Source organism: Xiphias gladius, chromosome 4 (assembly GCF_016859285.1).
Source record: "Xiphias gladius isolate SHS-SW01 ecotype Sanya breed wild chromosome 4, ASM1685928v1, whole genome shotgun sequence".
NCBI lineage: Eukaryota > Metazoa > Chordata > Actinopteri > Istiophoriformes > Xiphiidae > Xiphias > Xiphias gladius.
In genome coordinates this window covers 486307-514252 of record NC_053403.1, presented here as the reverse complement: position 1 = coordinate 514252, position 27946 = coordinate 486307, and the positions used below count along the sequence as shown (strand labels likewise).

The 27946-nt window shown below is 45.3% G+C and overlaps 3 protein-coding genes and 1 long non-coding RNA gene across 9 annotated transcripts; 2 read left to right on the top strand and 2 right to left on the bottom strand.

The window, feature by feature from the left end:
- Positions 1-262: 262 nt before the first annotated feature.
- Positions 263-5639, bottom strand: si:dkey-1h6.8. 5 transcript variants are annotated; one of them, XM_040124559.1, is made up of 3 exons: positions 5367-5639; positions 3383-3517; positions 263-1813 (listed from the first exon to the last, which is right to left on the bottom strand). In XM_040124559.1, the coding sequence occupies exons 2-3, from the start codon at positions 3473-3475 to the stop codon at positions 383-385; spliced, it is 1524 nt and encodes a 507-aa protein (XP_039980493.1). In that variant the 5' UTR covers positions 3476-3517; positions 5367-5639; the 3' UTR covers positions 263-382. The 5 variants fall into 5 exon arrangements, with proteins under 5 accessions (XP_039980493.1, XP_039980494.1, XP_039980492.1 ...); XM_040124560.1 differs by having other exon boundaries at positions 5435-5639; XM_040124558.1 differs by lacking the exon at positions 5367-5639 and adding an exon at positions 4297-4765.
- On the top strand, positions 4853-8600 carry LOC120788644. The gene is made up of 3 exons (XR_005707270.1): positions 4853-5285; positions 6838-7465; positions 8197-8600. It is a non-coding gene; the product is annotated as an uncharacterized LOC120788644 (long non-coding RNA).
- Positions 8601-9446: 846 nt separating this feature from the next.
- Positions 9447-15296, bottom strand: zbtb25 (zinc finger and BTB domain containing 25). Of its 2 annotated transcripts, XM_040124564.1 has the most exons (4): positions 15219-15296; positions 14354-14862; positions 12656-12832; positions 9447-12533 (listed from the first exon to the last, which is right to left on the bottom strand). In XM_040124564.1, exons 3-4 carry the CDS (start codon positions 12826-12828, stop codon positions 11324-11326), a joined length of 1383 nt encoding a protein of 460 aa, XP_039980498.1. In that variant the 5' UTR covers positions 12829-12832; positions 14354-14862; positions 15219-15296; the 3' UTR covers positions 9447-11323. The 2 variants fall into 2 exon arrangements, with proteins under 2 accessions (XP_039980498.1, XP_039980499.1); XM_040124565.1 differs by lacking the exon at positions 14354-14862 and having other exon boundaries at positions 15219-15271.
- A 2088-nt stretch (positions 15297-17384) lies between these two features.
- On the top strand, positions 17385-25686 carry zbtb1 (zinc finger and BTB domain containing 1). Its single transcript, XM_040124536.1, has 2 exons — positions 17385-17596; positions 22593-25686. Exon 2 carries the CDS (start codon positions 22597-22599, stop codon positions 24661-24663), a length of 2067 nt encoding a protein of 688 aa, XP_039980470.1. The 5' UTR covers positions 17385-17596; positions 22593-22596; the 3' UTR covers positions 24664-25686.
- Positions 25687-27946: the final 2260 nt, after the last annotated feature.

Here is a 27946-nt window from a genome sequence, read left to right as displayed (position 1 = left end):
CACTAAATCCCTCCCCTGGACAGTGACCGTCCAATCATAGTTTAGCAACTGTTACTACTCACGGTGGGTCCGTCAGACTATGTGCAGCAGTGTGGAAAGGCTCTGCAGCCAACAGTCAACTGTTTGTGAGTTTATTCATTTAAAAATATTAATTTTAGCTGCTTTAAGCATCATCTATATGGCACGTGTTAGCTGGGCGGAGCTCTTGCTGCCTGAAAGGCACAGCTCAGGGAGAAGTTTAAACAGCACAGCTTTAAAGATCTGTTCTGATCAGTTGTTTCAAACTTTCTGATTTAATCGTCATTTCGTGTGGAGCCCTCAGCAGCTCAGGTTAGAGTTTAGTAAACCTCAGAGCAGCGTTCTTCTTCTCTGAGACCAGATGTCAGGCGTGATCTCTGCAGCCCTGCGGTTCTCTGTGAACACAGTCTGATCCGCTCTGCTGTTCTCTGGTCAGCTGATCCACGGCAGCGTTCATGGCGGCTCGGACCAGAGAGCGAGCTGTCTGAAGCAGCTGCCGCTCGCCGTGGTCGCAGCCGAGAAGGAGGAGGAGGTGGCTCTGGTTCTCTGAGGAGGAGCTACCCACCCAGCACTCCTCCTCCTCTGCATCCTCCAGAGTGACGTCATCTGGAGGAACCAGCTCGATCCGGATAGAGGGTCCGTTAGTTGTTGGATGAAGAGACTGGGAGGTGGTTTGATCCATCTTCTCCTCAGATGAAACGGTCCAGACTGAAAGATGATCATCGAGGTCCAGGAGCACTTCGGGGGAGAAAACCTCGTCTCTCTCTGGAGACTCGATCTCGATCAAATCTTCAACAGGAACCTCATCTGTGTCTTCGGCGACTTGAACAACCTCGCTGTCTATTTGGATCGTCTCCGATCCGTCTGCAGTCAGATCCTTCTTGGTGACTTCCACTGGTGATTCTTCTGGACTCTCTGCCGTGACTCGATCTTCAGTCAGCTCGACGTCCATCTCAGCCGTGACCGTCACAGCCTCCGGACTCCGATCGGTGCCATCGCTCATGAGTTCGTCAGGCAACCGGGTGGCCTCCTCGATCCTCATCATGTCCTCCATGTTTTCCGCAGCCAGACCTGATGATCTGCTCCTCCCTCCTTTGGTGAAGAATTTTCTCAGTTTTTTCTGGAAGGTCAGTGAAGGTTCGTCTGCGTCTTTCCTCTGCTCGTGAGTGTGGACATTGGAGGAAGTCCTGAACCTCAGGTTAAACCTCTTCCTCGCTTTAGAGACACTCTTGCTGTTTTCTTCTCCAGCGTCTGCCTCCTGATGATGTGGCTGCTTCTCTGAACTTTCTTCCACGTTGCTGTTTTGCCTCCTGATACAAAGGGGCGCTGAGGAGAACCTCCTCCACCACCTGCGTCTGCTTACCTTCCTGTTTCTGATGTCGTCGTCCTCACCTGTGTCCTCACAGCGCCCCCTGCAGCCCTCTACGTTTACGTCAGATAAAACTTCCTCCTCCATGTTGGGACTTTCAGTCAGCTCGGCCGTTTCATTCTCTGCAGCAGCAGCTGAGTTTTTCTGGGAGGTTTTGTCTCTGTCTCTTTTAGTCCAAGCCTCAGCTCTGTCCTCCCCAATGCTCCTGGTCCTGGTTTTTCCCAACAGCAGCCTCGGAGGACCGGTCAGTTTTCTCTTCAAACCGACTTTCTCTCCTCGCTTGATGTCCTCTCCGTCCGCTGTCGCCATGGTCTGTCTCCACGGTGAGGCTAAATGGTTTTTATACTTCCCGATGGCGTTTAAGCTCTTCTGTCCACAATCAGGCGCTGCTGAACCATCTGCTGCTGAGATTAAACGGCTGGGAACCTGCAGACCAGAAACCACGCAGCAGTTTAGACACTGTTGATTTATGACAGACGGAGCAGTAAACCTCAGCAGCAGATATTAAACTGCTGATGCACGAGTCTGAAATATGAACATCTGATGTTTCTGATCAGGACTGAAACATTTTCTGCTCTCTGAGTCCAAAGTGAGGCTGAAATATGTGGGTACGACATCCTGTTAATAATAATCATTTTGTTTGTTCTGATTTTTTAATTTTAAAAACAGCTTTTTAGGTTTTAAAACACGACCAACCAGTCGGATGACAATATTTGATCATTTCTAAACACATTTGTTAAAAAATTACTTAAAGTCTCATTTATTAATGTCAATATTAGTTGAAATGTGTACAAAGAAAGTTATTTTACCATCTGTGACCATTAACTGGACCCTAAAAATACATAAACACAAAAACTGCATTTTACAAGAGGGTATTTCCACCAAAATGTTGCAGTAACACAAAGCGACAGGTTGTAAAAACCTCAATAAGAAGACACAGGATACTAAAAGAGTAGAAGGGAAGTAAAATTACAGCATTTCAGGCGTGGTCAAAAAAAAGGGTTAATAGATGTATTCACACAAACATAAAAGCAAAAACAAGAGAAAAGAGAAAAGAGTCCGGTAGTAAAATGAACCGTGTTCTGCAGCAATCAAAAAACTCTAAAAATGTATTTTAAGTCACTACGATGTCAGTGACTGGCTGATGAAGAAACGTCAGCAATGATATTCAAACGTCTGACGCTTTTCTACGTTAAGTCGGGGCTGAGTCCCGACTTACTGATCAGGACAATGTTCAGAGATGACTTCCCGTCACCAAAAAACCTGAACACTGAGCACAAAAAAAAAACCCGGAAAAAAAGATCCGATGCAACGGTAAACATGGTTGTTGACGCAAATGAAAAAGTTCATTTGATCTTCATTGAGGCCTGGACGCACTCTGCATCGGGTCTGGAGATCCACAGTGATCCACACCTCCACCGCCATTTACTGGCTGCACCCGATAAACAGTCATCGCTCTTATTTCTTTCAACATGAAAGAAAAAACACAGCGACTGCGTTTTCTATCACGATCCCTGTGTAAACCTTCAGGTTTTACCCAGACTTTGAAATAAAAAGTATTTTAAGAGGAATTTTCTTCATCGGCCAGATTGATAAAGTATCATTTTGTATATTATTATCTTCATCAGAGGAAGACATCGGCTGATCTGTAGACCGAGATCTCTGTGCTGCTGTAGGGAGATCGTCATCAGGTCACAGCTCGTTTAACAAACCTGATCAGAGTTCGGTCACTCGGCGAGGAGACACCGGTCCTGGACATGGCTGCCGCGGCCCACTCAGCTTATGGGGAAGAAATAAAGTTGATACTACAGTAGGAATTCAATAACAATCAAAAATAATAACTCTTCCCTTCATTGTTTTTATAAAAACAATGAGAATGTGATCTGCAACAGTGAAGTGATCCAGCTTCCTTCAGTCAAACAGCCACTAACTCCTTCCCAAACACGCAGCACAAGCAGCGGTTCGTTCAGAGCTGAACAAAAAATCAAACCTCACCTGAATGTGGATCCTGTTGCTGTTCGCTGCTCGGGTCTGTTTCTGTGAGAGAGGAGAGGAAACACCGAGCTGCTGTACCGCCCCAGTTTCCATAGCAACCACGCTGATTGGCGTTTGGTTTTACAGAAATTGCTCCTTCAATATGGCGGTGGGAGGGCGGGGGAGGTGGTGATGTCCCCCGGGGGAGAAGAACAGAAACAGGATTTTGTTTTATTTCCCATAATGAGTTTCTACACGGCTGTACAGGCTGAGCAACGTATGACGCGTTCTATCTTTAGACACTGGATCATTAGAGGGAAAACTCAAACTACAGGAAATACTTCATGGTTATAAAACATGAGAGAAACAGACGGCAAACAGGTTTGGACAGGTGGACGAGTACTACAGTTTTAGTGAGGAAGGGTTACTAAACCGTCACAGAACAGAAGTCAGTGTTAACGTTTCTTTTTGGAAAGTCAATCAAACGGCCACAAAGAGACAGAAAACAAAACAACCACAAAGAGACAAAACATGACCACAAAGAGACAGAAAACGACCACAAAGAGACAAAACATGACCACAAAGAGACAGAAAACGACCACAAAGAGACAAAACATGACCACAAAGAGACAAAACATGACCACAAAGAGACAGAAAACGACCACAAAGAGACACAACATGACCATAGAGAGACAGAAAACGACCACAAAGAGACACAACATGACCATAGAGAGACACAACACGGTCACAAAGAGACAAACATGACCACAAAGAGACAGAAAACGACCACAAAGAGACACAACATGACCATAGAGAGACACAACACGGTCACAAAGAGACAAACATGACTACAAAGAATCTTTTAAAATTTTTGTGGGTTTGTTCCTTTCATATTTAAACACACTGATGGACTGGAGAACAACTGAGGGAACTACCTCTCCACAGGTAACTGTCTCTGACATGTTGATCAGTTATTGAGCTCCTGCAGCAGACTCTGTGCTCTCTGATGTCATCACATGTCGTCGTCTATTTTTAAAGGTGTGAGAAAGATCCTCAGCAGCTTTTGTTTCTATAGCGATGGAGGATAAAAATACATTGATCTGTCCCTAAGCAACAGCAGATCCACCAATCACGTCCTCCGACAGGTGAGGGCTGCCGAGCAACATCCCAACTGTCAGCAGAACTTAATTTATGTTTTCTCGTACAATTTGACTTTCTTTGCAGTTCTCTGACAGTTGTGGAAAGGCATTCTGGGAAATGTAGTGAATCCTGGAGGTTGAAACTGTTTCCCCTGGAGACGGGAAACACATGAACACAAACGGTGCTGAGATCTCTGTGTCATAAAACCTGTGCATTAAGCAGCTCATCTCAATGAAACGACTTTATCTTGTCGGTTCGAACGTGTTTCAAAGTTCAAACGGTCAGAATTTCTCTTCGGGCTTTTCTCTGCAGGTTGGTGACGGTGAATCTTCCTCCTTCAGCCTGGTCGTCTTTCTCCTGGTGCCACTTTATCACAGCCCGGTATGGGGGACTGGCGAAATCTGGCTCAAATCAGCAGAAAGATCACACATGATTGTTACTGGCAGGATCAGAGAGCACGTCTTTTCAGTCCCACTCGTTGCTTGTGGAGACGTGAACAACGTGATCATCCTCATGTTTCCTGTGTCATACATTTATTTTTACACTGACGGATCGAGAGAAGTTTTGATCCCACAACCTCCGTCTTTCCAAAGATGCTTGTTAAGCTGCTGAGATATCAGGACTCTCTGAGCTACAGCAGCTCTCACACAGAGAATAATCACATCAGCTGATCAGAGTTCATCACAGTCGGACATGTGAACATCTCCATTGTCTCTCCACGTCGTCCACAGCAGTTTGCTCTGTGGGTTGAGCGTCTAAACACGTCGCACGGTTCAGCCCAGAGGTGAATATTTCTCCTTTAATCTCACCTTCCCTCTCTTGGTTCAGACCTTTATCACTACACCAGGGTATGTAATGTGATTACCTTCTTCAGTAGCGAGTAGTGCTGTGGGTTACAATTTGAAATGAGTGATCCCAGTAACGCTCCCTTACTGTGACACGTGGGGGTCGGCCTGGGAGTTGGAGCTGTTGGAGCTGTTGGAGCTGTTGGAGGTGATTCAACCCCACAGGGTTGAATCAGCTGGGACTCTGGGTTCACTGCCGAGGCTTTTCCAAGGTTGTGTCGTGTGTGTTCTTGGCTGATGAGGCAGGTGTCGGCCTCATTCAGGAGTCACCTCTTTTCCTGCTTTTCCGCTTCCGCATGTTAAATACAACAGATGTGACGTGTGTGTGTGGAGGATTTAAAGTTGTTCAAAGGCTGCTTTGACTTAGCTGAGTGACAGGAGTAAAGTAACGAGTAATGGATCACATTACGCTTGCTGCTGAGTAATTATTAAAGTAATGTAATTACTTTTTCAAAAAGTATGGAATCCCTGATTACAGTTTTCAGTAACTGGCTCAACGCTGCTGCACAAGACGACTGAGCAGTGAAAGTCGCCGGTCGAGACGTTCGAAGATGAAGTTTTTGAGGTCGAGTCTGATGGAGAAGTTTGTGTTTGTGTGATTTAAGAGATAAAGAGAAAAAAAATCACATTTTAGGATTTAAACCAACAAGCTCTGTATTAAAAATCTTCCCACTTCAACGGCTGAAGCTGTTTTATCCTTCACACAGAGAATAACCAGACACAGTTGGACTCTTCAGCCTGATCAGCTCAGACCTCTGTGCTGGTGCTCAGTTTATTTCGGGCGCCCGTCGGACATGTGACTCCGTCACATTCACATAAAACCCCTGAATCTGAAGAAACCTCCACCTGCAGCTCAGCAGCTCCAAACCAACCTCAGCTCATTTTTTTCTTTTTCTTTGTTTTTGGTAAATTTACAACTTCGAGGCCAAATAATATTTTAAATGTGAAGTTGCATTTTAATTTGTAGTATCATGAGAAAAATGACATAATATTAATGGAGTAAAGTTGTAATTTTATTCTTTCTCTTATAAAATGACGCTTTTATTCAGCTATATTATCACTTTGTGTTTGTTGAGGGAAAAAAAAAGACATATCAAAGGTAAGTATTTGTACCATTCTAATGTTGTAATGTCCTGATAATGAAGTTGTGATAATGAGGAAAAGACAAAGTCAGAACATTACTTTAGTTCAAAGGGGGATTTTTTTAAAGTTAAACTTTATGCTATATTTATTCTTTCAAACAAAATCTGAGATTTCAAATTGACATAATGTAACGCCCATGTTATGAGTATTAATTCAAGATTTAATACATAAAAAATCACATTATGAGAATAAATATTCATCATAACATTATGGCGTTTTTCTTGTAAATATGTGGTTCTGAAATTATGTGGAAAGAACATGGAGAGTTTGTTCTGTATGTTTATGTGTGTGTGATTTAAACAGATTTTATTTTGAACGAAATAGATTAATATTCATATTCTGCCGAAGGACCGTTGTCGGCGTGGATACTCAGTTTCCCAGCATGCCTCTCCTCCACGCTGTGCTCAGCTAACTGCTGACCCCTGCAGGTCAGGATCTGTTACTGCGGCAGAGACCAGAGGTCGGAGCGAAGGAAAACGAGTTGAGCCTCCTCATCGCTGTCAAGAGCTCACGGCGTGAAAAGACTGAATCATCTCAACTCAAAGGTCCACTTACTGGCTTCGGGAGCCTCAGAGGAAGAGTGTGAGATGCTCGGAAAATAATTCAACCACAAGTTTCTAACGTGATTTCTTCAATGTCACCTCAAGGATCCCAGTGAGGACTTAAAGCAGTTTTGACCACCTGTGGCACCGGTCGGTGTTTTCACGGGTGAGTTCCTGTTCTGGTTGAACTATGACAATGTTCTGGTGCAGGTGACGTGACTCAAAGTCACTGCCAGTGGTTTCACACTACTCCACTGATCCACAGCTGGAGGTAACGTGTCAAGAACCACAGCAATCCCCCTGAAAAAGTCACGAAGAAGAAGAAAGCCAGCACCTACACAAACAGTGAAGGTCTTTGTGGAAAGGTTTTACGAGGAAGGAAACACACTCAACACGTTAGTTGTTGTTAGAGAGCTTCATAACCAGACAACAGAGTGGGTGACGTTTCGATATAGCTTTTTATATTTCATTTATTTATACATTTATTTTTTTTTACTACGATCCGGTTTGTAAATGAATGAACTGGTGTGATTTGAAGGGTTAAAGCTGCCAACACTCTGTCATGTCTTTGTCTTCATTCATCAACATTTTCTGTCCACTGCTTCAAAATGCCGTTGTTAGTTTATCATAAAGTTTTGGTTCTGACAGCTAGTGATGCACATGAAACAGACTAAAGAATCATTTTCTGAACATTTGATAAAAACACTGATGAACAGTGAAAGAGGGTTCATTGCAGCCTAATATCAGAGAACACATTCTTGCTAATGAATCCAAAATTCTTGCTGTTTGCTCTAAAGACTGATTCTCGCCTCGTCCCATTTTTTTGAATTTTAGTTTGGTTTGTTTGTTTTTTGTTCTGTTCTGTTCGTGTGTCTGACCAGCGCTCTCCTGTGTTTTACTTTTGTTTATATGTTTTCTGTATAAACCAAAAAACTAACGAAAAGTAAATCACAAAAAAAAGAGCAATAACCCAAAGCATTTTTTTTTGCAGAACCTTAAATACCCCAGACATTCTCCAAACAGTTCCAGTCAAAGTGCAGAGCTGCGATCTGATTGGTGGAAAAAGACATTTATTTACAAAACTTTACTGTTCCATCCATGAAAAAACAGACGTCTATGTACAAAACATATCAACACAAAACTTCCTGTTGTGATTTTTTTACAGTGAAACACAGAAAGAAGACGACGTCACGACTGAGCAATCAGACATTCACCAATCAATAATCAATAACATCTCAACTGTAAAATCATTCTCGATGTGGCGACAGAAAGTAACAGCACAGAACCTTGTCCAGAATTTAAAGGACCACAAAACAGTTTTTTTCCCTCTGGACTGAATCCAATGTTTTGTCCTTCAACCACAGTCTCTCAGATGGTTCAACAGAACAAGGCTTCAGGTTTTAGACTGATTTCCTCTCCAGTCAACTCTCAGGTGTCAGAGTGTCTTTGAATGCATCAACAGGGAGATTGTTCAAACAGATTCTGCTCTTTAAAATAAAGTATATTTTAAAGCACTTTGAGCTGCATCTTGAGCATTAAAGGAGTTTTTTCTTAATAACATTTATCAATTTGGTGCTAAATCTTAATCTCTTAATCTGTGACTGGGGTTGGTTATCGATCTACAAACCGATGGAGGAATGTGAAGTAAACAGGACTTAAATATAAAAAAACAGTGGTTTGATCCTTTGAGGGAACTGTGCTTCAAAAGAAAACTGACTCTGTAGTAAATGACAGGTTTTTCACACCAAAAGCAAAGTTCAGCCTTGCAGAGTGAGGCCTTGTTTCCACTGCAGACTTCTGTAACTCTTCCTTGAATCTGAAGAAGCTCAGGAAATATCAGAGAGGACGGTCACTGAACTAGAAAGAGAAAGACTGTGATGCAGTCTGCAGCGTCCTAGTTAACTGCTTTGCGGAGTTATGTGCTGCTCTTCATTCACACTCTCTCACAAACTGTTCGCTCTTGTGCATTTGATCTGAAGCCACTGTTGCAGTTAAGTAGAAAAAGCCTTGTCAAAGCCAGTGAACTGATTGGAACCTTCTTCAGAATGACCGACAGCAGTAAACAAAGCTGACTCCTCCTCTGACAGGCACTGCCGCAGGTTGTGGTCGGAGGTTTATGCTCTGGAACAATTTGACTAAAAACATTGGTCTAAAAAATGCTGGTGAACTTCATCAATGAGTAGCCTGATTCATTGATCACTCAGATTGTCTTAAAGAGGAGATTCAGCTGTGAGATAAACAACCCTATCAAACTGTCAAACCATCAAACCGTCAAACCATCAAAAGTCGAACTATAAAACCGTCAAACCATGAAACCGTCAAACCATCAAAAGTCAAACTATAAAACCGTCAAACCATCAAACTGTCAAACCATCCACCCCTCAAACCGTCAAACCATCAAACTGTCAACCACCCCTCAAACCGTCAAACCATCAAAACATCCAACCATCAAACTGTCAAACCATCAAACCGTCAAACCATCAAAACATCCAACCATCAAACTGTCAAACAATCAAACCATCCACCCCTCAAACCGTCAAACCATCAAACTGTCAAACCATCAAACCGTCAAACCGTCCACCCCTCAAACCGTCAAACCATCAAAACATCCAACCATCAAACTGTCAAACCATCAAACCGTCAAACCATCAAACTGTCCACCCCTCAAACCATCAAACCATCAAACTGTCAAACCATCAAACTGTCAAACCATCAAACCGTCAAACCGTCCACCCCTCAAACCGTCAAACCATCAAACTGTCAAACCATCAAACTGTCCACCCCTCAAACCATCAAACTGTCAAACCGTCAAACCGTCCACCCCTCAAACCGTCAAACCATCAAACCATCAAACCGTCAAACCATCAAACCGTCAAACCGTCAACCCCTCAAACTGTCCAACAGGCAAACCGTCAAACTGTCAAACAATCAAACCATCAAAACCTCAAAAGTCAAACCATCAAACTATCAAAACCTCACAAGGGTTAAACCGTCAAACTGTGAAACAATCAAACCATAAAGAGTCAAACCGTTAAACAATCCAAACGTCAGAAAGGTCAAACCGTCAAAAGTCAAACTGTGAAACCGCTAAACCCTCAAAACGTCAAACCATCAAACCATCAAACTGTCAAACCATCAAACCGTGAAACCATCAAACTGTCAAACCATCAAACCATCCACCCTTCAAACCGTCAAACCATCAAACCATCAAACTATCAAACCGTCCACCCCTGAAACCGTCAAATCATCAAACTGTCAAACCATCAAACCATCCACCCCTCAAACCCTCAAACCGTCAAACCGTCAAACCGTCAAACTATCAAACCATCAAACCATCAAACCCTCAAACCCTCAAAATTCAAACCATCAAACAATCAAAACGTCACAAAGCTCAAACCGTCAAACCGTGAAACAATCAAACCATCAAAAGTCAAACCATCAAACAATCGAAATGTCAAACAATCAAACCATCAAAAGTCATCAAAACTGGCCCTGCTGCTTCTTTTAACACTAAACCTTCATGTTTCCTTTGATTTCAGCAGGTCTGAGTCTCTACAGAGTCTCAGAGTCTAAAGATTCGACCACAGTTTGACGCCTACGTCACACTGATGTTATCTTTACATTAAAGGAACAGTCACACATTTTAATACATCCTTTTCTTCTCTGTCGTACCGAGAGTCAGATAATTCAGATGGACACTGTCAGCTGGTGAGTGTGGAAGATCAAGTTTACAATCTCTGCTGGTTAATTTTCACAAAAATTAAATGAAATGAAAAGAGGATGTGACGTTAATGTGACCTCAAGTTTAGGGCTTCAACTATCGATTCCCCTGCTCAGCGTTTTCTAGATTAATCAACTAGTCGTCTTGTCAGCAAAATGTCAGAAAATCATGAAAAAACCCAGACAGGTTCAGTCATTGCGACACCAGAGAAACCAGCGGACATTCGCACTGGAGAAGCTGGAGCCAGAGAATTTTGTCTTTTCTTAAAAAGTGACTCAAAATCATAAAACCAACAGTCTGATTCTTGCAGCTAATGACCACAGCACCACACTATGATCACATGACTGATTTAAGAAGTTCACACACCTACACACACACACACACACACACCTGCACAGGTAGAGAACCAGCAGACAGCAGCAGAAACAGAAACAGAACCACGACACAAACCTCGGAGTTCAGAGAGAACACCTCCAGGTTCGTCTTTTCACAACCTGACAACAGAACCACCTGTGTGCTCAGTCACGCCACCTTGTGGGGAAACATCTCTCCATGACATCACCTGATGGAATCATTCCACGGGCACGCCGTCCACGCTCTCCTGGGAGATCTCAGAGTCCAGGGAGTAGCAGGAGCTGCCGTTGTCCTGAGTGTCCCTGTTGGCCTCCTCAGAGAGCGTGGCAACACCAGCTGAAGCGCCGCCCCCGGCCCCGCCCCCTCCCCCGGGCTCCGCGGCGCCCTCGCAGAAGTGGCTGGAGGCCTGGAAGAGCTGGCTGCAGAGGCGGTTGTAGCGGTGGTAGCGGGACGGTTTGCCAGTGTGGGTGTACATGTGCTCCTGCAGCTGGCTCTTGTGGGAGAAGCGCAGGCTGCAGACGGCGCAGGCGATCTTACGTTTACGGGAGTGTAGGGCGGCGGGAATGGGGCTGCTCCCCGCTCCTCCCCCTCCTGCACCCCGACTCCTCCTCAGCTCAGCAGCCAGCTGGTTGGCCAGCGCCTGGCTCTGCCTTAGGGCCTCCTCCAGACATCCTGCATCCAGCTGCTCCTGGCCCCCCGGCGGCCCCTCCTCCACACCGGTATCCAGCTCTCTGCCGTGAGACAGCCCCTCCATCAGGCGGGCAGGGTCGAGGGCATGGCTGAACAGGTGCTCCCGCAAGCCTTCGGGGGACGAGCAGCGCTCTCCACAGCGGGGGCACAGCAGGACCAGGGACCGGTCTTTGAACAGGAGACTCTGACTGGGACTGCTGCCCTGAGCTGGAGAAGGAGATCCTGCCCCTGGACCCTCCTCCCCCTCGCCATCCTCCCCCTCCTCCTCCTCCACCTGCTCCTGCTTGATGCGAGTCGAGATGTCTGAGTCATCTCCAGATGCCACGGAGCAGACGTTGCGTAGCGCCGACGCCTGGCAATCCGACGGGACCCCTTCTATACCGACAGTGAGGGACAGCTGTGAGTGGGACCGTCCTCCGCGGCCAGAGGAGCGTCCATCCTCAGGGGCCCCGCAGGACACCGTGGTGGACTTGGGGACTCCGGGTGCGTCCTTGTTGGCCAGCTGGGAGGAGATCTGGATGCCGTACAGGTTGGACATGCGGACCACATCGGTGGCCGCGTCGGCGGCGCCCTCGTCCGGTTTCCGGCACAGCTGGTGGGCATGAAGAAACTTGATGCCGTCCTGCAGCCGGCTCTGGTCCACCGGCTGTTTGGGACACATGCCGGTGTACATGATGTGCAGCAGGTAGCTGAAGACGTCTGGCTGGATGTCTGTGGGCTGGATCTTTATACACTCACTGGGGACAGACACAGATTGACACATGAGGACAGGGCGTTCTGCGTTCGAGCTGATGAATTCCAGGAGTCAGGGCGTCACCTTAAACCTACAGGTTAACATTTAGAAAAGCCCTGGACTGACCTGGACTGGTGGATGAAGATCATCTTGAAGTAGTTGGAGAAGGCGGCCAGCACGGCTCGGTGAGCTTTGAAGTAGACGTTTCCGATGGCGACGGTGCAGTCGCACAGGAAACCGAACTCTCTCTGAACGTTGAGCTGCTGCAGCAGGAAGAGGCTGTGGGATGACACCTCCATGACCCTGACCCCGGAAGACAGAAACAGCAACACGTCAGCGCGACGGACGCTAGAGAACATGTCAAACTGATGACAGACAGGGGTTTGAGAAGTCCCCACAACAGTGGGCCTTTCTCGAACCAGACCCTCCCCAGATCACAAAGTGACTGGTCACGGTCACGGCTGACCTCAGCACCCGTCATTAAGGTGCAGTGTAGAAATACGGCGGTGAGCTTCGGGACCAACTTCCCTGTCTCCGGCAGAAACAGGAACTGTCATAACTTTTCGTAACCATGGTTTAGTATCAGCATCTTTCAGAAGCGGAAACAGTTGCCGTGATAAATAAATGAATAAAACTTACTCCCCAGCTTCTTGGCTGGCATTTCTTTTGTTTTGTAAACATCTTCTCGTTTTTAACTCTGATATTTATGAACTGCCTGGTTTGCGCAACAGTCCCTGTAAATGTACAACACTTAACAATCACTTGAAGACGTCTACCGTTCTCTAGAAGAGAGCATGTATTTGATCGTAAATACAGTGCGACCTCTAAGTCGGTCACGTCCGTATAATTAAATGTGTCAGTTCGCACAGAGATAACATCTGTACGGCGCGCGCTCCGTGGCGAACACAACACGTTGCACGTGGTCAGAAAAGTCAGCATCGACGTAGACTCGCTGTTGGAGGGTTTCATAACCCACTTCGACCCCCCGTCGATTGGTTTGGGATGGCACGAAATGCGGCGGACCCTCCACCCCAACACGCAAAGAGAGTAGAAGTGCGTGGGGACAGGAAGTAGGGGGAGGTTTGAGACAGAGCCCGTGAGTCTGGCCGGATCTCCGTCTGCTGCAGTAACTTGACATCAGGGTGGTCTGGTATCAGCAACACAGAGGACGCGGCCTCAGTACTGGTCTGAGTTACTGAGAGGGTGGGACTTTTAGACCGAATCTAAACCTGACAACTTTTAAGTTAAAAAAAACAAAAAACATTAGATAAACACTTCCTCATTTTTCCCGGTGCGGAGAAGGTTTTGAAGAACTGCATGTTGGGAAATGAACGATGTTAATGTTGCGTTTCCCTGATCAGTCACAGCCAAAGAACCGATTCTGAATGAGGCTCTGTGCAAATCAAGTGTTTGGACTGTTAATTCATGTGTTTTGTAGAAGTAACATTTAATCAATATCGTGTCAATGTGCCCGCTGCCAACTTTATATACTGACATAATATTAATTTATATATATTATATGAACAGAGATATTATATTTCACTTCATTTATTTGATCTGTTGCTATAGTTTCAGTTATTCAAACACATATTTAATATTTCTGTAACACTGTAAATTTAAAGAAATCTCTCTGTCATGTAGTTTAATGAAAGCAACAGTTTTCTTGAACTTTATTTTCATGAGAAAATCATGTTGTAAAACCAAAGAAAATGTTTCGAAAAGTTCTGGTTTCTGGAAGTTAACTGGTCTCACGTTGTTTCAATAAATCACAAGCTATTCAAACCAGTCTCCTTCCAGACAACAGGTGAGTCAGTCTGGACTCACCTGACGTTAATACAACATGAAACGTGACGAGCTCTGCGTCGATGCCGATTCGCTCGCTGACCGATTCCATCAACCTGAGAGTCGACACCTGCTGGTGCCCGATTTAACAGCTGGTCCGGATCCGGGCCCAGAAGCCCCAGGTTCGCTCCAGGTTTACCTCGATGGATCGGATCTGATGGATCATGTTTGTCACGATCGTGAAACGTGCCGAGTTGGAACCAGAGAATCTTCACCGGTTCCCGTCAGTCATCTGATTGATCAGCGACGTCAGCGCTACAGTCCTGTCGCAGTACCTGGTGGCAGGTACAGTGGGTTCAACCCCTCAGCAGGTGACCCCGCCCACGTCCGAAACAGATTAGTGGCGTCACATCGTCTCAGTCGAAGCTCCGCCCACCTCCAACCTGAGCTCAGGTGTAATGAGGTGACCCCCCGAACACCTGGACAGGTGAGCAGGAGGCCACAGACTGACCTCTGGCCTCAGTGAAGGTCACCTGTACGTGAAGCAGCACCTGAGACACACACACACACACACACACACACACTTACAGGAGGGGGGTGGTGATGGTGGTTGATGGTGGAGTGTGTGGTTGTGTGTGTGTGTGTGTGTGTGTCTCGGGGGGGGGGCCGACTCCGGTCCAAACACACCGGAAACTGGAACCCAAAAACAACACCGCGGCTCGGCGCGTGCACGTCGTGTCGCGCGCATCGCGCTGCAGCCTCCTCCATCCTCTGTCTCCTCCACATTCGGCAACACGCACGTCCTCATTCATCTACACGCACACAGGCGCGTGCGCACGCCCCCCACCCCCTCTGTCGATGTGCGCCGTGCACGCGCGCCGTGCCCGCCGCCGTTAATCAGACTTACCGCAGAAATGAGCAGATTGTTTCAGAACCGGAGCCGATTTGTTGCTGCAGAGGTGATCTCGCAAAAACCCGCGTCACGTCTCGCGAGAGGAAGGGTCAAAGGGGTTGGTCACGTGATCCGTCGGTGTTATCAACCGACATGTAATCAATAATCAATAACGCATTTATTAGCACGAGTCAAAACGTACAAATAGAGAAATGATGAAAGTCACGGAGCTGGAACCTGTTTCACGTTTGATTTTTATTCTTATCGTTTTATGAAAAACGATTTAATCTGATAAAATGTGAAGCATAGTAACAAAACCACCAAATGTATTTTTATTCATTCATCTTTGATCTTATTCACATTTATTTTGTTCCCTTATCAAAAGAGAAAGTATCAGGTTATAACATGTCATAAAACCTGAATCAGCAGAAGAAGAAGTAGAAATACCACCGAGGAAGAAAACTCTGGCGTGTACTTAAAGTATCTGAAGTAAAAGTCCCAATGTTACACTGCAAAACATTTGAAAATATCATCAGAAGGTAACGTTTTAGTCAGTTCTCATCTTCTGCCACAAGATAAATATGTGTGTGTGTGTGTGTGTGTGTGTGTGTGTGTGTGTGTGTGTGTGTGTGTGTGTGTCACAGGCTACTTTTGGGGACAAATTTCAGCCGAAAGACCAGTTAACTGAGGACAGCTTGTCCATTTGGGGACAAAAGCTGATTTTCTGGTCAGTGGTTAAGGTTGGGGACAGTCTGCAGGAAATGAATCTAAGTCTATATGATGTCCCCCGAAAGTGACAAAGAAAACTGGCTCCAGATTCACGTCCACACTCGGTAATTTGTTATCTGAAGTCAGACTAGAACGAGTCCCTCGACTGAACGAGATGTGTTGATTTTGTGCAATAATCTTATAACAATGACTCCATGTAAACGAGCTCCACTCACACGTACAGTTTTAGTCCATCACATCATATTATCTGATTATTAATTAGTCTTTTTGTTTGCTTGTTGTTAGTTATTATTGTCTTTTTATCGCATTGACTGTTTGGTTTGTATTGATATATTTTTCATGATTATTAAAGTATCCATCTATCTATATTTATCCATCCATCCATCTCTCTATCTATCATCTATCTATCTATCTGTCACTCTACTGAAAAAAACAGCTTGTAGAAGGATTGTATGTCATGAAACAGAGTGAGATGTCGCAATGTTTTCACATCCCTGGGTATCGGGCTCGCTTTTGGTTCCAGAAAAACAGCTAAGAGTGAGACCTCCGCACCTAAATCCTCCTCTCTGATGCATCCGTGACATTTCCTGTTCACATTTTCAAAATAATAGTTATATTTGTATCCAGTCATGTCGTAAAATGAACCTTTTCAAATATTTCCTTTCCAGTTGTAGTTCCATTTTATACTGGATGTAAATGCTGGATGGTTTCAGACCTTTTTTCCTTCTTCGACTTGTTTTTTAATTAAACCCACAACCATCAATCAAAAAACGCAGAACATTTGTTTATCATTAAATGTTTTATTTTTGAAGGAATCTCTTTGTTTATGTTGTTTTGTGATTTCGAAGCAAATCACATGCTGAATTTAAAAAGACCCCAAATTTCCAGACTTAATTAGCAGGACAAACACAACTACAGGAAAATATTTTATGGGTAAATTAACTCATAAAATGCAACTGTGAGGAATCAGATGAAACTGAATAAGAATCACAGTGTGCTAAATCTATAACAATCCTCAGTTTACTGGGTTGTTTTTTTTTAAAGTTTCAGTGAAGTGCACGCATCTACATTCAGTATACCTGTGTTAAACATGTCAAATGTTGTTTGGATAAAAAGGACTTGAAAATTCTAAATATCCAAATTAGTATCAAAAACTTCTTACAAACACACACACACGCAGACAAAAGCTACTTAAATGGGCACTTTTCAGCTTTTTCTGAGAGGCCAGTGAAGGGAAATCAGCCTGTGCTCTCTGTTAATCTTCTGTTTTCTCTCTTTATCTAGTTTATCTTTTAATTAGCAAGCAAACAAACTATATTTTCTACATCTCTTTTCAAGCAACCCACAAAATAAAAAGTATAAAATCAAGAGAGAGAACCAAAGAAACCAGGCCAAATTAACTTTATTTTGAAGGCTAGTATTTTCACCGGTAGTCCTCTCTTTCTTCTTCTACGGGTTTCCTGACTGTGTGCGGCTTGACGGAGCGGCAGTCTGTGCGGAAGTTCTTTCATCCTGCAGGAGGAGAAGAAGAAGAGGCTTCTCCTTCGTCTCCTCTCCCCGCCTGGACACAACAAACCTCCGGACAGGAGCCTCCGGGGCCCCGGGAACATCCACACACCCGCCGCCGACTGCAGCAGCTCCTCCGCCGGTCTCCGGTACCCACGGTAGGTCGACGGCTTTCTGACCGGCCCTCAGAGCCGCCCAAAAAAAACACAAAACCCCGCGGCCTGCTGCTGTTGGTGCTAGCTGAATGCGGGCGGCAGTGCGGGGGTGGCGGAGCTGTTTGCGGGATATGTCGCTGGATACCGTCACGTAGTCAACATTTACATATTCTACATCTGGTTTGGTTTTTCAAAATAAAAAAACGTAGTAGCGAAATCAACGTTGCAGCGCGTTTTGAGAAGTTTCAGCTGAATGAATCTTAATTACTGTCGCATTTAAAAAAAAAAAAAAAAACGAAATTAAACTCATTTGCCCGTTTGAACTTTTCACTACCCTAATGTCATACTTTTCATTACTTGTGGCGTTTCACCCGTTTTATTTTGGAGGTCTGCCCGCTGTAACTTCCGGTGCGATCGATGCTAACAGCAGCGACTTGGCGCAGCTAACCGCCGCGGAGCTGTAATCTCCATTTTAGCTCGTCAGTGCGGCCTTTCCCTCCGCTCTGCCCCAAACCAGTCTCTCCTCTTCAGTGGTCACAGTCAGCGCTTCTCTCGGGCCCCTGTCGGGCCTCTAACGGGGGGTTTCTAGGTGATTGTAAGCCGGCGAATGTCCCACCGCATGTCCGCAGCGGCCCTGCGGGGGCGGACGGTGCTCTGACGGTAAACCGACCCACCGTGACTGGAACAGCTCTTATTTTACACCTTTTTTTTTAAAACGGAGTCTTGTGTGGAGCCACGGCTCCGCCAAACACTGTAAACATCAAACTGAAACAGATGAACTTTCTGTTAATGTGAAGTTTTTATCCATTAAACTTAAAGTTTACAGCAGTGTCCCGGTGTTAGACCGTTTTCTGTGACCTGACGGTAAATTCTAGACCAGTTTCGCGTTGAAGTCTTGATTCTTTTTCAGTGGTTGTAGACCTGAAACGACTAGTCGATTAATCAGTCAGTCGAGTACTACTTTCGCAGTTGATTAGGGGTTTATGTATTTTTTAAAACAAAACTGCCGAATATTCTCAAGTTCCAGCTTCTCAGTTCAACCTGTCTGTCTATCACTGAGACGATATAAAAACTTTAGAGGTGAACATTTCTAACTTATTGACTTGTGGCAGTCACAGGTAGGAACTGCTTTAGATGTAGAGCAAATGAGTGCAAAAGTGTGGGAATCACTGTATTATGTGATGCTAATGTTGGTCAAGCGAAACACGCGTAATCTCGGGCCACAGGAAACTGGTTTTCTTTTTAGTATTTTCTGACATTTTATAGGCCAAATGATTCATCAAGAAAACAACGGTCAGATTAGTCGATAATGAAAATAATCATTAGTATCAGCTCTATTCCTCAGTTCTCTTTGACCTTTGACTCTGACGAGTTAAACCCAAACATCCACAGGGGGAACAGACCGACAAAAGACGTCTCGTATGGACTGAAGTTGACGATCCGGCCACAGAATTCAGTGTAAAAACCGGGACTGACTTCTGTTAATAATAATCAAGGCTAGTATACATGTTTCCTCTGGACTGTGACGGTATCCTCGGTGAGATCATAGGAACTTGTAACTGTCACAGATATTGCTGAGCTGTTTTTGTACCATAGAAACTTTCCCGGTAAGATCTGGTTGTACTGGTGCATCATTAGGTAGGTTTTCAATGTAGCGCAAATTTTGACAGTATTTCCATAAAGTCTGTAAGAGAGAATGTGAATACGTGTGTATTTCCTCCTGCCATCGCTACCAACTGTTTCCGCTATACTGTGTCACATTTTTCTTTTATCGATACACCAGCTTTTCAAAGTCAGACAAGTGTAAAACTTTTTTTTTTAATGAATAAATGGAAAAAGCGCCAAAAAGTAGGTGGACAGAAACACACTTAATGCTGTAGGGCAATTAATTTAAATTTAAATGACAGACACAGCAATCAAAGATTTTTATCCCCATCACACACTCCAAACCTTCACGTGTTTGTCTTCCATTGTAATTTTAATTAACTCCATTATAATTCCTAGTTTCTGATTATGATAGTTGATGATAATTCCCTCTGAGCTGAATCAGGTGCTTCAGGACTACAGTGACAGGAGATTTAATAGTCAACTACAGTTGAACATTCAGGGGTGTCTCGTAGACAAATCACCTGCTGGACTGTCAGAAAACCATTTGATCATCTCTGATAATAACTATGATTTCTACTGAAACAAAGAGTGTATTACCAGGTAGCGTCCTGTAGGGCTGCGAGGAAACAGCATTGCCAGTTCATTTTATGGCAGTTGATTAATCAAGTCAGCGTTTCAGTTGTACTTGTATTTGCTCCCGGGTAGTTTAATTTTATAACAAGGGATCATTTTCACGTTTTGTTCACAAAAAGCTTAATTTGTAAAGTAACTAAAGTTATCAGATAAATATAGTGCTGTTAAAGTACAATATTTCCCTCTGAAATGTAGAGTAGCAAAAGCAGAAAGTAGCATGAGATAAAAATACTCAAGTAAAGTACAACTACAGTACTTGAGTAAATGTACTTGGTTAGTTTCCTCCACTGCAGTTCAGTGACACAGAAACGTCTAAGGTCTGACAGTCGGGTTGATGACTCGGGCGTTTATTCAGACGTGGAACCAACATTTTGAATTACCGTCAGATTAACGTTAAGGGGCTCAGGTGTGTCCGGGATTCATCCCACGGTCCAAACACATGCAGGTCAGGTGACCTGGAAACTCTAAATAACTTGTCGGTGTCAGGGTCAGCAGGGTCCTGGCGCTCCAACAAAACAATCAGGGTTCCCACGTGTCCTGGAAATCCTTGAAAACAGTTGACCAATTTTCCAGTCATGGAGAATGAGAGAGAGAAAGTAATAATGTCCTAGAAAATCTTGTGTTGAAAATTAGTTTCAACGTTTTCTTATTTTCCTTTAGCTGAGAATGAACCCCAATGCTCACTACCAGAGCTCCCCAAATGGATGACGCTGCCACCTGAAAGGGCTAAGCTATGTCCATATTAACATTCAAATGGCAGTACATGGACGAGAGTATTGTGAATAGGCTGCTCTGGGTTTTGTTGAGGAAACGCTGAAAAACACCCCCGAGTCACGGTAGACACGGTAGCACACACAGGTTGGATCACATTACAACTTAAGTATCCGAAACTCTGAATAATCTGAATGACATTGTCCTTGAAATGTAAATATTAGTCACCGCTGGCTGGTAACTGCGGTAGTTTTTACTATCTTTAATAGATTAACATCGCTTTCTTCCTAGCTTGTTTGAAACGGTTGAATAAAGTTAAATGGGTTATTATGTTTGGCTCAGTTGCTAAAGCTGACGTGCCTGCTAGCTTGTTCTGTTTGTTTTTAAGTTTTGTGATTCAGCTCTAGCTTGAAAAATGTGAAAGAAATGGATGATGATGATGAACGGGAAGCCGGGGTCAAAGCAATGGATGGAAGCCAAACACTGGCTAAATACTGGCTAATGGTACCTTTTTAATCTGCTAGCATCGTCTCTTCAAACGCAGTGCTGCATTGTTAAGCTAAAATGGAACTTGACACAGAATATTTAATGTGCGGGTAGCTCACAGAGGGTGTGGTTAGCCTCGTTAAAGACTCCACTTAATATTACTAGTAAAGGGCTTAAAGTGTGGGGAGAAACTGATAAGAGTCAGCGGCAGCTAATACTCTGCAACTTTGACTGGTACAGTTGGGTACGTGAAGCTCAGTCTAGAGTTGTCAGTAGGCAGTAGTAGGCTGCTGTCGGTGTTATTGGTGTTCAGGCAGCAATGGTTAATATAATTAGTTAGGTAAAAGGGATTCAGTTTATAAATCGATAATAACTATAATGAAACATTTTATCTACACAGCACTTGCCAATCAGAGAGCACAAAGGGGTTTTCCAAAGAAACAAAATAAAATACTGAACACTATCAGAAATTAAAATATAATAACAATATTAAAATACAGCATTAAAACAAAGCAAGAAGTTTAAAAAAAACAACAGTAAGAGGAAATAGTAGCAAAGTGCTGACCTTAAAAAATCTTATAGAAACATATACTGAAATGTTTCTATAACACTTGTTGCCTATTTACAGGACTGAGTGACAGAATGTCAGGAAGACAGCACCAGTTCAAGAATGAGTGGAGAGAAGACCTCCAGTCCAGTTCAGGGACAGGCTAAGGGCATTATCAGGAGATAACGAGTCTTCGTTAGATGTTGGTAACATGGGCATTTCCATGGGCAGCGGTCAAAAGGTTGTGCAAGAGGGCAAGGCCATGTCAAAGTTGCTGTACAATTAAACAGAGAGAAAAGATAAGCTATAGCCCGAGACTGCACGTCTTTCATACCAGCTAGATCATCACCAGAAGAGTCCTGGAAGAGTCCTCGAGAAGGATCTCCAGCAAAGAGCGGGAACCCTGACAGTGTATGAATGATGGGGCTGATGGTGGAAACAGGATTTTATGATTGTGTGTGTGTGTGTGTGTGTGTGTGTGTGTGTGTGTGTGTGTGTGTGTGTGTGTGTGTGTGTGTGTGTGTGTGTGTGTGTGTGTGTGATCAGCTCACACATCATCCAATCTCAGCAGCTGAATGGTTTTAATGCTCTACAGGAGGTCACACAGCAAACACATTCAGTCATTCGCCTCTTCCTTCCTTTAAATTTAAAAAGACTCGGAAAAGTTAGGTTTACTTTTCTGCCCCAACTAATAATCCAGTCTGAAAAGCCCACGGTATCTAAAGAGGCGAGAGGTGGACTGATTGTTGAGAAATCCCCTGCAATCTGAGGTAATTTCTGATGATAAAGTTTGATGAAACAGGATCTAAATGACTGTAGTCAGATGTCTTAATTATTCAAGTGTGATCTTGATGAGTCATAACAGGACTGAGAGCTGGTTCTGCCTCACTGAGCACAAGCAGCCAACCGTTATGAAATACTCAACGTAAAACAACTCGACCACAGAGAAACCACGCAGCAGATAGAATTCAGCCGTTTAATGTCTCTGTTCATGGTTTCCTCTGTTGTCTGCAGGGCGATGGCGAGGCCGAGCCACAGCGATCACGTCCTCCAGCAGCTCAACAACCAGCGTGAGTGGGGCTTCCTGTGCGACTGCCTCATCGCCATCGGTGACATCTACTTCAGGGCGCACAAGGCCGTCCTGGCGGCCTGCAGTTCCTACTTCAGGATGATGTTCATCCGGGACCAGCAGGGGGCGGGCCGTCTGGACCTCAGCAACATGAAGATCAGCGCCGAGTGTTTCGACCTCATCCTGCAGCTCATGTACCTCGGGCGCATCGTCGTGGGGACCTACGAATTCGACGAGCTCAAGGCCTCAATGGCGTACCTGCAGATGTACTACATCCCTGACTCGCTGGAGGATCTCAGGGACATCAGGAGCTCCAACCTCACCCCGTCCTCCTCAGCCTCCTCCTCCTCCAGTTCCTCCTCCAGTTCCTCCACCGGCCCCGCTGGCGGGAAAATGATGTTTGGAGTCCGCATGTACGAGCAGCAGAGGCCTGCCGCGCCGGAAGCGGAGCGTATACCGAAACCTGTCAACAGCAGCGCCGCACGTCCAGCTGTTCCGGCAACCGTCACAAGGCCGGTGGTGGCGGAGGAGGTGGTGAACACGCCTCTGACAGCAGCACCACCGGCCGTGGACGGGGCGGTCGAGCAGCCGTGTGACTTGAGAAAGAGGTCCAGCGGCAGAAGTTCAGCTCTCAAAGACCGCCCTCGGTTCGGCCGCACCTACACCTGCGACGACTGCGGCTTTGTGTTCAGTTGCGAAAAGCTTTTAATCGAGCACATCCTGACCTGCACTAACCGGAAGGCCTATCATCCACCGAGAGGTAACGTTGAAGGCGACAATGACTCGAGTAAGGCTGAAAGCTCCGCATCTGAGAGCACAGAGGAACACAGGGTCCTCTGTAAAGGCGAGGACGACTGGCCCGAGGCCAAGGCCAACTCTGACCTCTCCATCAGGTCGGTGGCAGCCGGGACAGACGGCGAGCCCGGGTCCACTAGGAGCATCTCCATCAAGACGGAACCGGAAGAAAGCATGTTCCCCGAGATTGAGGTGGTCCGAGTCGGTGAGCACACCGCCAAAGACTGTAGCACACGGTTCAATGACGTCACACGTAAAGACTTGCTGAGGGAGAAAACGGGATTGGACCGAGAACCAGAGCCCGGCGTCTCAGGTTTGGAGAACAGCAGCGAGCCTTTTGAAGTCCACATGTCCAGCAGCGATGATTCAGGGATTCCTGCGAAGCTTCGTAAAGTCAAAGACGAGAAGCAGGACGCCGACTGTGCCCCCTGTGAACTGTGTGGTGCTCTTTTAACGGAGGAGGACAAGTCAGCCCACTACCTGTCCAACCACATGGGCCACATATGTGCCTGTGGACGGTGTGGCCAGGTGCTGATCAAAGGTCGGCAGCTCCAGGAGCACGCGGAGCGCTGTGGAGAATCCCACGGCGGTGAGTCAGACTCACACGGGGAGGACGAGGCGTCCCTGCTTGAGGAGCCTCAGGGGATGGAGGAGGGCCTACTGGAGGCCACCGACCTAGCCTGCCCTCACTGCGGTCTGCTGTTCCAGAACGAGAGCTTGGCGCTGGAGCACGCCTTGTCCTGCCACGACCAGGAGCTGTTCCGCCCAGTGCTGCTGGAGGAAGGAGCAGAACCAGATCACCGTCGCAAACACTTCTGCAGCATCTGCGGCAAAGGCTTCTACCAGCGGTGCCACCTGCGGGAGCACTACACCGTCCACACCAAGGAGAAGCAGTTCACCTGCCAGACCTGCGGGAAGCAGTTCCTGCGGGAGCGCCAGCTCAGGCTGCACACTGACATGCACAAAGGCATGGCGCGCTACGTGTGCCCGGTCTGCGACCAGGGAACCTTCCTCAAACACGACCACGTCCGACACATGATCTCCCACCTGTCTGCTGGGGAAACCATCTGCCAGGTGTGTTTCCAGATCTTCCCTGGTGGAGAGCAGCTGGAGAAACACATGGACGTCCACCTGTACATCTGCGGCGTCTGTGGGGAGAAGTTCCGCCTCCGTAAAGACATGAGGAGCCACTATAACTCCAAGCACACCAAGAGACTATAGGAACGACTCAAACCATCCTCCGCATTTATACTAGTTTGTTACTTAAAAAAAAGCCATAAATGTGAGAACAAATGTATGCACTTGAACCCCAAAAAGACAACTTTTTAATCTGCACTTTTTAAGTATATGCATAACCTAAACAGGCGTTCATACTGCGAGCAGCGGAGCTGGTGATTGGTTGCAATGCTATGACTCTGTGTATCAGTCTGCAGCTTTTTACTTTGATGAGATGACATTAAGTCAATACGGATCAGAGAGACGCGCATCGTATTTTCACAGCTTTGAATCGGGATTTTCTGAGACGTTTCCTTCTGGTCGTTCGCCAGATAAAAGTCAGTATCATTATCTGCAGGTGAAACAATCATGTAAGGTGGGAAACGATCAGGTTAAGAAACCCGGCTGGTTGTTGCCAAAGCTGATGCTGCGCAGTTCAGCCTCAGCCACTGGCGGAGACGCCGTCATAGCTAGCCAGCTGAGTAGCATCGAGTTGAATATTAATATTTAGAATATTTATAAAGAAGCTTTTTTTTTTTTTTAATTTAGGTGCTACATACATAATATTAGCATTTCAGGTCATTTGGAACATCAAACAGGGACAGAGCTTTAGGTCCCAGAGTCTAAAATGATTCTTTAGGCCCTTATCAGACAGGATGCAGTTTTTGCAGTGAGGGGGGTCTTTTCCGGTTGTTCTCTGCAGACTGTAAGCGTCTTACGTGCTGCTTGTGCGTCCCGGGCCCTCAAGTTGAAAAACTTCAACTCAGGGTTGTGTGGCCCGACGATCCTAAAATAATCCTTGAACCGACCACAATCCGGCGAAGCTCCTGGACCAGCTGGTGTTTTCTCTGTTTCCCTGAGTCCAGCGTATTTACTGGGAACAGCGTCTCACCCTCCGTCAGAGCCAGAGCAAGTGCTCTCCACCTGGAGCCTATATATTTAAATAACACATGCTGCTCTGTGACTTTACTTCACAACAAAATCACGGTTAGGCTAAGGACAAGTGATTGGGGGTTGCGAGCAACAATTAAAAAAAAAAAAAAAAGCGCACATCTCGCTTTTTTTTTTTTTTAAACTCGCATTTTGAAACCTGCAAAAAGTCTGATCTGTCTGATCGGGGCCTTAAGCTGTTTAAAAAAAAAAAAACCCAAAGAAATGAAACAAGAAAACGAGCAGATCCTCACATTAAAGGAACTGGAACCAGTCACCAAACTGGTAATGATTAATGTTTTGTCAAGGAACTCATCTGTGAATCGACAAATCATTTTAGCGCTAGAATGTACCAAAGTCACGTTGGCAGGTGGAGGAAAATCGGATCTGACGCTTGTTGTTTCCGGCTCGAGTCCGGCCCACAGCTCTTCAGGCCTGTCGAAAACTCCCATCATGCCTCCCGCCCGACTCGTTCGCGACTGTGTTGCTCGCAGTGTGAACTTGCAGTAAGACCGGCAGTTAACTCCAAAAGAAAGCGAAACTGGCGTGTCCTCGGAGTGTTGCGGCCAACCTGCCGAACATTCACCGTGGCTCCTGATCATCTAACAGTATATAACAAATACTGTAACCAGAGGCAGCGCGAAGACGCATGAAATGTGGCGATTGAAGCCAAAAGCTGGGCCTGTGTACAGACGCCCAGTTGAGTTTGTTTTTGGAGTGAACTGCCTGTGGAAGAGTATCTCAGCATTTCAGAGGTCTGCGGCGCCTCAAGCTTGGGGTCAATGTTTGCTAGCTTTCATGTCAACTCATGTTCCAGAATACTAAAGTCTCTGAAGATGAAACACGTTGAGTTTTTCACGTTGTAGTTAATGAGCACGTTCGTGGACAAAAGACTGAATTCTGCTTTCTGACTTTTTGTTTTGTGAGTTCGATAGCGCACTGATTTGTACTTTTCTTCCCTTTACATTCACTCGCCGTCCAACATGCTCTGTGATTGGTGCCTTTACTGTAACAGTGGTGCACACTAGCAGCAGTGCACGTATCTCAAGTCTTGTTCCTTACTGTTTTCTTCACAGTGATGCATGATGGGGGATGGACAAGGACAGGTGACGACCCCCAGCTTCAAGGTGAATCTGTAAATGGCAGATTATGAAAAAACTCAACGACAAAACACTAGGGGTGGTTTGCTTGTTGGCGCCAACCTGCCGGACTGAGTTGTTTGTTTAATGTTCAGTCTGAAAAACGAGATGTTACACTTCGACTTACTCTAATGCCTTATGAGTCATGTAAAGTTGTTTTCACTGCAGTCGTGCTCCTGTTGTTAAAGCTGTTACTCTCCACGACACCACACCACATGTGATTCGAACAAGTTCAAGCCAGTTCCAACGGTTTATTAAAAAAAATCCGACCATTAAAAAAATGCCATATACCAGTTAGAAAGAATCCTAAATCAGTACTCAACAAATCAAAACCATTTTAGAATCGGCCTGAACCGGTTCCAAACTGACACAGCTATCCTGAAGGTTACAGCCAGACTTAAACATTTGACATGCAGCCTAAACCATTTCCAACCCAACTCAGGCCGCTTCCAGAAAACGATTAAAAACAATCTCTAACAAGCCTAAACCAGTTTCAAACTGACCTGAATTCAGATTCAGCTGAAACTAGTTCTGAACAAAACCAGTTATAGTGACCCCATGCAAAAAGAACCAGCTGAAACCAGTTCAGAATAAACCTAAAGCAGGTCAGATGTGGTATAAACTATTTTCAAACTGAACTAAGTATAGAAGCCAACTTCACCAGTGTGCAACCAGTCTAAACCAGTATCAGACTAACCAAGATATTACGGAACCAATGCGGCCCTTTTTAAAAACCTGCCTAAACCAGAAAAGAACCAGGCCAGACCAGTTTGGACCCTGCAGCGTTTAGTGTGTTTATTTGAAAACTTGTTTTCCGTTGAGTTGAATTTCGATTGAGGTTGACAGGCCAACAGCATTTAGAAAGTGGCATAAAGGTTTTAATACTTCAGTTAACATTGAGATTTAGAACATAAAACGCCTCAAAGCAGATGGAGCCTTTCATCCGGTGAAACGCTGTGGCAGTAAATGTTGCCTTGCTTGGACAGGTGTTTGGACAATCGGTGTTTTGACCAGGATGCTGCTGAGGATTTAGTTCAGGTTGAGTCAAACTGCTCATGAGGCCAGTTTAGCCTCTTAACTACAAGTCTTCAACACATCTGGATTTGAACTGTGTTCAATGCTACCTAGAACAAACTTAAAGCAGTTCAGAATCAAAATAAACCACTATGCTACTTCCGAAGGTTAAAAAAACATTCAGTGGAGCCCAGACCAGTTTAGAG